This window comes from Solanum verrucosum, unplaced genomic scaffold (genome assembly GCF_900185275.1).
Source record: "Solanum verrucosum unplaced genomic scaffold, falcon-dt-bn FXZP01001031.1, whole genome shotgun sequence".
NCBI classification, from domain to species: Eukaryota; Viridiplantae; Streptophyta; class Magnoliopsida; order Solanales; family Solanaceae; genus Solanum; species Solanum verrucosum.
This window is the reverse complement of record NW_026019685.1, coordinates 7379-19782: the sequence shown is the minus strand read 5'-3', so window position 1 is coordinate 19782 and position 12404 is coordinate 7379. Positions and strand designations below refer to the sequence as shown.

At 32.5% G+C, this 12404-nt stretch overlaps 1 protein-coding gene across 1 annotated transcript; it reads left to right on the top strand.

Annotated features, from left to right (window-relative positions):
• The first annotated feature begins 4869 nt into the window (after positions 1-4869).
• LOC125835289 (14 kDa proline-rich protein DC2.15-like) lies at positions 4870-5232 on the top strand. Its single transcript, XM_049514444.1, has one exon. It carries the CDS (start codon positions 4870-4872, stop codon positions 5230-5232), a length of 363 nt encoding a protein of 120 aa, XP_049370401.1.
• Positions 5233-12404: the final 7172 nt, after the last annotated feature.

The following is a 12404-nucleotide window of genomic DNA, read 5'->3' as shown; positions in this document are numbered from 1 at the left end:
TATGGTTTATTCTATTTGATAGATAAACTCTTAATAGCGATTGATATGCATTGAATGATACTATGAAGTTCTCTATGTACTTGATTGTGTGATTGTGTGGCTTGGTTGTGTGGTTTGTGATTGGTCTAAAATCTTGAGACAGTGAGATTTATAATCTGAAAACCTCTCTATCGAAGTGATGCCTTGAATAAAGAAGGCTTGATGTAATATTATTAATGAATTGAAAAGTGGTGATAATAAATGATAGATTAATAATATTATTGGATCGGAGTGTCACGTTCCGACACAGTATTTTTGGATCGAAGTGTCACGTTTCGACACTGTATTTTTGGATCGGAGTGTCACGTTCCGACACGGTAACATTAAAGGTAAAAGATATTGAATTAACTTAATGTACTCAATCTCAATGAACGCATTTCCCAAATGAGTGTGATGTGGAGGCATGAGTCCTCGTGTGTGTGCTTGATATTGTGATTGATTACGTACTTGCTTCAACTGTCACTTGTTCATGTTGTTGTTTCTTATCACCTGCTAAGTGCTATAGTTGACTTTATTCTATTATTCATTGTACATTAGTTTCTATTTTGGGTTGGCCGATGATTCTTACTCAATACATGTTTCCCCGTACTGAGCCCTACTTGTATTTTTCTTTGTTTTCCTTTTATGGAGTGCAGCGAGTGTACCATCGAATTTGACTCGCCTTCAACTCTAGCCAGTCTCAGCATATCAGGTTTAAGGGTGAGCTATTTATTCGATCTTGTGTTGGATTCTCTTGGTCATGGCATGATGTCCTTAGTTTTCGGACATAAACTATTTTATTCGTTTATTTTGGTGTCTTTAATACTCTTAGACTTAGTATTTGAAGATTAGATGTCCTTGATGTGATGACTTTCAGATTTTGGGGATAATATGTAATAGACTTTAGAGGTTTATTTGATTGGTTACTTTAATAAGTTTTGGAGCTTCCGCGTTATTGTTGTTATTAGTAGTTGAATTATTGGTATGTGTTGGGGTTTAGATTCCTTGGTCCGCCCACTTAGGAGGTTAAGTGTGGGTGCCACTCATGACTCAATTTGGGTCGTGACAACTACACTTTTTCTCTGGAATACTACCCTTCAGTAGCTTAACTTATAACCCTCACAAGGATACATGCGACTACTTCTATTCAAGCATGAGTCTAACTACATGTCCTCATAATGTTCAAGCCTAACCTAAACTCACACGATTCTACCCGTAAGATGAATCTTATATTTCTTTAGGGAACTTCATCTCAAGAATGTTTCTTCTTCTTACCACCCCATTCAACAAACCTTGAGTTCAAATCAAAAACTATTATTTAATGTTATCAACAAATTGGACTTTGTATCCCTCATGGGTCCTTGTATGGAAGCTAAATGATCGACAAGGTGTATACGATAGGTTGTCGACAACCTTGGTACCACCACATCATTCTATCATTCCATCGTATTGGCCAAATATGTTGTGTTGTGTAACTTGTTTATATTTAATACTATAAAAGCATATTAAATTTTCAAGAGCTATATCATAGAGCATGAATGCATGCAAACTATTGGATGGAGCTCCTCTCTATGTTTCTCAAATTCTTATTTAAATAGAATACATGTAACATAAGTTAGAATTAATGGTAATATAATTAAATTAAGGGCATATTGGAGGTGAGCCGAGTCCAATAGCGGCGGCTAGTACTAATTTTTTTTTTAACCCGTGTCTGTTATCCGTATTACCAAGTGATTTTCTAAACATGCCCTTAAAGTCTTTAACTATTCTTTCGAAGATTTGAGATGTATTTCTGCATTTTAAAAAATATAAATTTAAAAAAGACTAATAGAGTCGCTTTGTCCGCCGCTTTTTGTAATTTTAAAAGAGTGAAAAATCAAAAAAAGTGACGGACGGTGTCGCGTTATTAAAAAAATAATAATTTAAAAATCTCCCAAAATGATGATGTCCACCACATTATTGTGATGCCGTACGTTTGCTTTTTGAAAATCGTCGAGCCAAAAAGCGACGAACTGGACTGCACCGCTTTTCCGTTGATTTTGACCAATAAAGCAACACAATCCATCCTTTTTTTCTGTCTTTTTCACTATTTTTTAGTAGCATATATAACATGTGAAAATTAAAATATTTCTAATTAAATATCATGTTCGATTAAAAAATATTTTTTATATTTTATATACACACATTTAATTTTAGACAATTATGTTAGAAAGTTTTTTATATATCTGAAACTTCATGCCAAGTCAAATAAAAAAATATAAAATAAAATGAGCGTAATATATTGAGGGTTTTTTTTTTTAGAATTAGCTTTAGGCCACATACTCCATTGAGCCGCCCCTAACTTGGAGTAGTTTTGTAGAAATGTCTTTGATCACCAGAATATTTAATACTATAAAAGCATATTAAATTGGATGCAATAGCTATATTATAGAGCAGGAATGCATGCAAACTATTGGATCGAGCTCCTTTCTATTTTTTCTCAAATTCTTATTTAAATTGAATACATGTAATATAAATTAAAATTATTGGTAATATAATTAAATTAGGGGCACATTGGAGGTGAGCCGAGTCCAATAGCGGTGGCTAGTACTAGTTTTTTTTGTTTCTTAACCCATGTTCATTATCCGTATTAGAGTTTGTCTATTTTGGATTCACACCACATAGAACCCTATTAAGAGGGAAGCTCTCTTTATCAAGAATTTTTCCATACTCAGAGCTCAAACCCAAGATCCATTTCCTTTGGTGGCGGCTAATACTAATTACTACTACAGTAGTACTACTTAATGCTTGCTTGACATTTTCAACATGCAACTATTCATGCATGACCAAATAATCAACATGAGCAGACAATAATTGACTAAGTTTATATATGCTACTAATCTAATATTTAAGTTAGAAGTAATAATATCTAAATTATAAGAGTTTCAAGATCAAAGCTATAATTTTATTCAATTTAAAATACTAAATACAGTATTAGAGTTTAAACCTGTTATAGATAATTAAAATTTAATAGTTTTACTTTAATTTATTTCAAAATTTTAAATATTAGAATAATAATTAGGCGAAATGATCTAATGAACCCTTATATTTGTACGGGTTTGTATTATGGACCCTTCTACTTAACCCTTTATCAATTGAACCCTTAAACTCAATCAAAAGAAGATTTTTAAACCCCTCCTACCATGTGTGTCGTTCACTCTCTCTTAAACATATGACATGTCAAATCCACGTCATTTAAATAAATAACATGTTATCAATATATTCATTAACTATTTTTAAAAAATTATTAATTAAAAATATTAAATAATAGGTTAAATAATCTTTTAACTCAATATTTTTAATTAAATAAAATATTTTTTTAACTCCACACGGTTGATAACCTAAGCGCCCGCTGTCTTCCTCCTCTTCTCCTCTCCCATTCCCATCGTGAAACAGCCGTCACCACAAAGTACAATAGATTTGTAGCAAAATAATTACAAAAATACCAAAAAGGCCCCTATGATAAGCAGACATGTTGACAGGGAGGAGCTTGCTTTGTGCAAACTCCTTATATAATAAGAGAATATATAATATATAAGAGAACATATAGGTGAGCTGGGGTGAATTTACGGGGGCCATAGGTGTTTGCTAGAATTTTTTGGTAAAAAAATTATAATATATATATATATTGAGAGAGAGAGAGAGAGAGAAAGAGAGAGAGAGAGAGAGAGAGAGAGAGAGAGAGAGAGAGAGAGAGAGAGAGAGAGAGAGAGAGAGTTTAGCATTGTTTGGGAGGCAAAACCACTTGCCTTGAAAAAAATTATTTTTTTGTAAAATCATAGTGTTTGGCTGATCAGTAAAATTACATCCAATTGGAAAACATAATCAGTTTTTCTGTTATTAGAAAAAAGCTAAAAATTTCTTCTTCTTAAAAAAAACCGAAGCAGAAAATTATTTTCTTCACGATCAAACTATCCTTTCCATATACATTTACCAATATATATCTTATATTTATTTATTTGGTGAATTTTCGTATGTAGTCATTTAATTTGTGGAATGTTTTTAAGTTTATTTTGCTTGATATTTTAAATAATATTTAAATTATTATGTTAATATTATATTAATATTTAATATATTTTTTATTTATCTTTATATAATATTGATTGAAAATTATATATATATATATGTAGGTGGATGAAGGTAGTTCTGTACCATTTTCAATAGTTCAAGGGTATTTTAGACCATTTTTCATACTTTTAATATAGTATAGATGGTCATACACTTCAACATGGTATCATAGCAGACATAAGTCGTGTGATCGAATCTCACCGCTATCCATATCACCAAAAATTTCCACGTGTTTGGTCGATGAAAAGAAAATCAGACCCGCATGTAAGGACAGCGTGTTGAGAATACAATTAAATAATAAAAGTATGATATCTCCAACATGTTAAGTTTTTTAAACAAGATCGATGGTCACACACTTCAACACATTAGAGGTGAGCCGAGTCCAATCGTAGCTAGCTAGTACTCCCTATGTCCCTATTTACTTGTCAAATTTTGACCTAACACACTTTTTACGAAAATAATGATTGATATATTGATCTTATCATTTTACCATATGATAGGGTGCCAAACATATATCTAACATTCATGCATTACCAATTAATCAACAGCAGACAATAATTGACTTTGCATATGCTACTAATCTAGTATTTAATTTGAAGTAATAATATCTATCGTACATTTACTATTAAGTGCAACAGTTGGCCTTGTTATAATTTAGTATAAATACCCATCGTCAGAAGTTAGTAACACATCATCTTGAGAATTATAAACTCCTTAATTAATACATATTCTCTACATTTGAACATGGCTTCCAAAACAAGTCACCCCTCAATTGCCCTTTTCCTATCATTGAATCTCGTCTTGTTTGCTCTTGTAAGTGGAACCAATGATACTGGAAATTGCGGAGGACAACAAACGTGCTCAATAGATACTTTGAAACTTGGTGTGTGTGCTAATATATTTCATTTGGTGAATGTAGTAGTCGGGTCTCCACCAACTATGCCATGCTGCAGTTTGATCCAGGGACTGACGGACCTAGAGGCCGCGGTTTGCTTGTGCACAGCCATAAGAGCAAATGTGCTGGGAATTAATTTGAATGTACCACTCTCTGTAAGCCTTATACTAAACAGTTGTGGAAAGAATCCTCCTACTGGCTTCACTTGTTAAACTACCCTCTACTTTGCCTCATTATGCTTAATTGCCAATGGGTTAATAAATAAATAAATGTCTCGTCGTGCTTATGAAATTATGCACGTACGAACCTTTTTTTTATAATTTAAATAAGTGAACTTTGCATATGCAAGTTCCTCAACCTGTTTCTCATCTTCTCAATAAATAAAACTAGTCTTTATTACCTCTCCATGCTCTTCGTATAATTAAATTGATACTATTATAAACTCTACTTTTGAAGAATTCATTGGTGTCCTGCTTAGATATTTTTTATTTTATTGTTTACTATCATTTAAATAGCATTTATCATGTGTAATAATGCTTAATTTTCAACTGCCGTACTATTAACACGTGTTATTTATCAGCATATTTTATGTTATTATTTAAAAATTATGTCTAATAGGAGTTTAGTTTTAGCATGCCTATGCTTTTATAATAACTTGATGCCATACCTCTAATAATTTAACCTCATTTAGCATCCTGCATATGGGATCGAATAAGCTCATCATAGCAGCCATTTAGATATTGCACCATGTCAATTACTAAATTTGTTAAATTATATGTTTAATTATTATTTTGTTCTGGCATGTAATTTAGTTTCTGCATTAAAATATTTTGTCTTACTATTGTCACCATATCCGGTATCATCATTAGTTATATGTCATGACTTACTGGTACAATTCAGACCATCGTGACTCGTGAGTGGCATCCACACTAATCCCTTAATGGGAGAACCAGCTACCAATCCAAAATTTAACCCAACACCATTTATAAAATCAAGTTATCAAATAATTATTAAGGGAGCACTTTAGAAACAACTAGAAATTGAGTTTCCATAAACTCAATCAATAGTCAAAATAGTTTAGACTACTAAACAATTGAGCCCCCATAAACTCAACTCAATAGTTAAAATAATTATGCAAAAATAAATCCCTAAGAAATGCAAGTCTTAGTACCAAAACTCTAATGTCTAAAATAAAGGGGATGCAACCCTCAAAGGTGGTACAATTTAACCCCATTTGATCTTCCAAATCTATGTTCGAGTCTTTCCCAAATCCCTTTGGTTGTTTTGGAATAGATAACACTATCTCCAATATCTTTTGCCAAGGAGTTTAGTATCCAAGAGATCACCATGTCATTGCAAAATGCCCATTGCTCATAGTCATTAGCATCCAGATCTGGGACTTTGCAAGAGCCATTGATAAATCCATGCTTCTTCTTGGCTGATAATGCAATCAGTATGGACCTTCTCCAACCTGGATAACCTCTTCCGTAAAAAACAACACTGATTAGGGTCATTCCAGGAGAGTCTAAAGGGTGAAGGTAATATGGGTGATCGAAGTTAATGGTGTTTCCACCATTTCGAGAATTTGAGACATTTACACTGGTGCCAGTGTTAATAGTGTTGCTGCTATTGTCTCCAATTACTTTGGATGAAGATTGATTGATGAGAAAAGATCAGAATCGAGTCACTACTCTAATACCATAAAAGAATTGTAACAAAAAGAAGCTTTGTGAAATTTTCTGATGATCTATTTAATCTCCAAACTCTGTATTTGTACAAGAACTTTTCATAAAAATAAAATAAAAAGACAATAAATTACTTATCCACTTGTCACTTTCTTATTTGTACAATATATAACAGAAAAATATTCCCCTACATGCAAGTCACGTGAGTGAAGCTTCCTTGAGCTTCTTATTTCCTCTGGTTGTCCCTTGATCAAATGGACAAGATTGTTTAACAGGTAATTTGATCAAGGGTTGCGATCCTTCCACATCACTAAGAGACAAAGTCTTGATAAACATATACCTTATTGAACTTTTGATCTCTTGTGTCTGAAATTTCTTATTCTCTTCGACTTCTTCCTTTGTTCGATCTTTATTGCTTCGTTTATTTATGGAAGCCGACGATGTGTAAATGTAAATAAATAAAGATATTTATATTAGGATAAGGTAGAAGTGATCTTGTGATGGATAAGATAAAGAAAACCAAAGGTGAGATGAATTGGGCATGTGAAAAGAAGAAGTGTAGATGCCCCAGTAAGGAGGTATGAGAGAATTGACAGTGGCGAACATCAAGAGAGGTAGAAGCAGACCGAAGAAGTACATGACATGACACGTCTTAAGCTTATCGAGGATATGATCTTAGATAAGAGAGTCTGGAGGTTATGGATTAAATGTTCTAATTCTTGTCGTTTTGCTATAATTATTTCATTAAGTTTTTGTCTATAGTCGCTATTCTTGTTATTCATTGTATTTTAAAGTATTGAATATATTTATATTCTATTTTAGATATATTATCTATTAATTGATTTAATTTTTCGTTATCAGTCTTTGTGATATTAAGTTGTTTATATTCCGGATATAATTTGTTTAATTTTCTTCTTATTTTTCTTAATTTTCCACTCATATGTTTCTTACCGTGTCTCCTTTTTTATCAACGGTATTAACATCTAATTGTATTGCTCTTATTTTTTTTGTATTTCCTTTTTCAAATTGCAGGGATATATATATATCCATTAATTCAGTAGTCTTTAAAGCGGGCGGACAAAAGATGAGAGACGGATCCGGCTCCTCTCCATTTCCCTTCCCTCCATTTTCTCTAAGTTCTTGCTTGGATGTGAAACACATGACATAGATAAAAATCAATGGCTAAGATTTAATAAATTAAAATAATATTCTAATTATGATTTATATAATTAATATTTCATAGGAAAAATAATAATATCATAATCATAAGTCATAACAATATAATATCTTGTCCATAACTTAGTGAATTATTGTCTGCTGTTGATTAATTTCTCTAGTAATTAGTACTAGCCACTATATATTGGACTCGGCTCACCTTCTAATTTAATTATAATTTAAATGGGGTACTAGACAAACAGGAGGAAAGGAACAATGGAATATAGCTATTGCAAAGTGAATTGCTTTTGTGACCTCTATTAGCTAGCATTTAATATTACCGTGATCAAAGACTATTCCACAACTATTTACATTTTTTTATTTTTTATTTTATGTTTTCCATGTAAACAAAAAGAACACGACAAATTTTCTTTGTTGTTAGAAATTTTGGGTAATACAATCTTATTGTTGAAAATAATAGAAAGCTATAAATACTACCTTCATTCACTTTTATTCATTCACTATATAAAAAAATATTTTCTTACTTTTACTTTTCAATCTTTAGCCTTTTTCTAATATTTTACCCTTTACATTAAAATTACTTATTCCCAAATTGTCTGTCAAGATTTAAAATAAATACATATGAGTAAAAAAAAAAGCAACTATGCAATATCACACCAAAACCAATTATTACATAAAATATGACTTTTTATCATTACATAATGATAAATTTAATAATATAATAAAACAAAATATAAATATTAACTAAAATAAATACTAACAACATAATATAGAAAAATACACAGCAGGTAACAACCATCCAACGAAGCTGTAAGACTAATGGAATGTAATTGGGTGAATTTTCAAGGTATAAAATCTTTTCAAATTCAATGAATAGTAAATTCTCTAGAAGTCTAGATGCTTGACTATGCTTTCCTATAATCAAATTAGTTAAAAACATTGAATATGTGGGTAGGTTATTTCCCAACTCTTATTACAAAAAATAGGTGAGCAGGGTGAATTTAGGGGCAGTAATGTGTTTATTCGAAATTATCAATATAAAATTACACTATGTATAAAATATAAGTTTTATATATTTTAAATTCCTTAAATACAAGATTAGAAATTGATTCAGTCATTTAAAAGTTCAAACTTTACTTTAAGATTTCACTTTTAAATTTTAAACACTATATTTTATTTTAATCCGAAAATCTTAAATCCACCATGATAAGAGAGTGGACTTCCTTTTTTATTTATTAAGCCACCATAATGGTGTAGGATAGTACGCTCCTAATGTATGTATTGATTAGAGCAAAGAAAAAATATAGCCGATACATTGAATATTTGTCTTATTCACCTTGAGTTACATCTTATTCACCTTGAGTTACATGAAGGATGAAAAGTTCATCCTTTTACAAAATATTCCCATACCTTTTAACTTGAGACTAAGCCATAACCGAGAGAACTAACACCATCATAAGTTAATCGATCCTTATCCAGGGACATATTTATGGTATGAGGTGTAGATAGATTTTTGAAAACTTAAATAATTTTTGCTGGGACCTTATAATTATATTGAAAATTCAAGTAAGGCAAATTCATTTATGATAGTGACAGTTGATAACTCTAAAAAGAACTTGATTATTACCATCAAGGTATTGAAAAAGAGTTGTAGTTTCAAGACTTAATTAGTGCAACTCAAACTTATGATATTGACTTGGACAGTAACATGTTTGATGGAGATGATAAGTATAATAAGATAGACATATTATTTGATAAGGTAGCCAAGGATGGAATCTCTCACCTAGATGCATCTTTTCCTTTCCTTGGAAGGAATTTTTTCACAATTTTGTTAAATTGCAGCCTATTCCTAAATTATTGGTGGTATGTTGGCAAAAACCAGAGCAAGGACTCCTCAAGCTCAACACTGATGGAAGCTTTAACATAAGTAATGGAAAGGCTGGACTTGGTGGGGGCTCTCAGAGGTGAAGAGGGAGAGTTGATCACGGCTTTTTCAGTCCCGATAGAGTGTTTCGGTCACAATGAAACAGAGGCAAAAGCAACATGGTATGGTTGCAATGCAGAATGGTTACACTAACCTCAACATCGAACTGGACTCTTGGAATGCTCAAAGATGGAAAGGCTAGCAGTTTCAAATTAAATAGAGTTATCGAAGATACTTCTACACTGCTTAGACAAGCAACAATCAGGTTTACTTATTGCTTTAGAGAAGTCAATCAACTTGCTGATTGGCTAGCAAAAATGGCTATGAACTCTCAGGCTAGCAATACATATCTCTCGTACGAACAACTTCCTAAGGGTGAGAAGGGACCTTTCCTCATGGATAAGAGACATATTCTAAATATTAGATCAAAATTTGACAAAGCAAACTTTTACGTTAGCTAGACAAATTGATTGACAGTAGGAAATTGGGAAATAAGTGTTTGCTAATAGCTCAAGTTTTTGCAGGATAGTTTCTATCCTTTGTGTTGTAATCTAAACCTTTTATGGAATGAAATACAACACTCCCAAGTGAACTAAGTATTTTTTTTTTAAAAAGAAAAGAAAAAAAGAAGTGGAAGCAACAAAAGCAAAAAGAAGATACATGAAAGGCAATATAGTTGGAATGGTAAGATGACTAAGGAATTTATTCCATAGACAAAGTAAATTCATATGATAGTTTCAACAATAAGAAGACCCAATAATTCCAAAAAGAACACCAAAGCTTCTAAAACCCACAATAAAGTATGGAAATACCTTATAACATGATGGGATATATGTAGGAACGACATAGAGTGGGTACTAAGAGATGGAAAGTCAACATCCTTTTGGTTTGATATCTGGCTGCCAAATGGTAAAACAATAAGGGAACAAATTCGGGAACCTCAAGACAAGCAGAACTAGATACCAAAGTAGGAGAAGTCACCCAGTAAAATAACTCTAGGAACCCACAATTGATATCATTTGAGCTTCCAAAAGATATCCTCCTTCTACTTAACTGTATTTACATAACTCATATCAAGGAAGATACAACTATATGGAAACTGAACCCCAGGGGACATTAACAACTTCTTTAGTATATAAGTTCCTAACTAACAACCATGGGAACGCATCCTCCGACAACTATAGTTGGATTTGATCCCTCAAATGCGCAAATAAAATAAAATACTTCATATGGCTATGCCAACACGGTAGGCTACCTACCCGGAAATACATGTATTCCATAGGAATAAACATTGACCAGGCATGTCATATATGCAACAAAACAGAGACTATAAAACATATTTTTATAGAATGTTACGTTGCAAAAAAATGTGGAAAGAATTAAAAGCTTTACACTTCATAAACCAATTTAGAAATAACCAAGGAAAAGATTGGCTAAAGAAAATAAGGAGCTGACAGGTACATACGAATCAAAACTTTATTAATTGGCAAGATTTATTCCCTTTCTTCTTATGGAGTATAAGGCTAAAAAGAAATGAAAATTACCATCAGAACACAAAAACCAACTTAAGCATTAAAAAAACTCCTAATCAAGCTATTGAGTTCCACACCCTCACGAAAAGCACAACCATAAAGGAAAAATAATAATAAAACTCTTATCAGGTGGACACCTCCTATAAAAGGATATAAACTTAATAGCGATAGATCCTCAAAACAGAATCCCGACAGAAGTGGTACAGGGGGAGTCATTAGAGATACAAATGGAGAATGGATAGTGGGCTATATGGGCAGCCTCCATATGACAAACAACATGAAAGCTGAACGAACAGCTCCTATGCAAGGACTCCAAATAGCTTTAGCAAAAGGATTATTACCACTGGAAGTCAATGTTGATTGCAAGGAGCTCATCACCTCTATTGAGAATGATCACCCATCTTATACAAACATGTTATTTGATTGCAGGATCTACTGCGCCGTCTGGGCAGATCCCCCCCCCCCCCAATTCATCACACCTTTAGGGAAGCAAACAGGGCGGCATATGCACTAGAAAGGGAGGGATCGAAGACTAACCAAGATAATTCCATTTTTTGCTTGGAAGTTCCACCGGTGTTTGTTTCAAAAAGTTGGATGCATACAAATGAGGAACTCTTTTTGTTAGGCTACAAAGGCCAATTCCCACTTCTACCAATTGTAATAGCTATGAAGATATTGTATCCCTCTATAACGCTACTAGCAGGCGTACACCTCTGTCTCTCCCATGTAATGATACATATTAACTATTAATATAGGTATCTTTTGTTACCAAAATATGTCATAACCAACGAGAATTACAACATTGTCTCAATTAGAGTACATATATATAGTACCAATTTAACTTTACGAAAACACATAGAGAAGTAATAAACACTTTAGTTTATAGGTTGCGGTTAGAACTACACCCGCCAAGATTAACACTCGATTTTTAACCTAGTTCAATCATCGATTATCGAATCACTGAACTTGGCTCCATCATTGAATCTGGCTCCATCAATGAACCATAGACCTTGCTTTGATACCATTTGTTAGGACCGAAATAAGCAGGTGTAATGCGAAAGCTAGCA

Coding starts and splice junctions, on each gene's coding strand:
- LOC125835289 (XM_049514444.1), top strand. CDS start 4,870: ATGGCTTCCAAAACAAGTCACCCCTCAATTGCCCTTTTCCTATCATTG.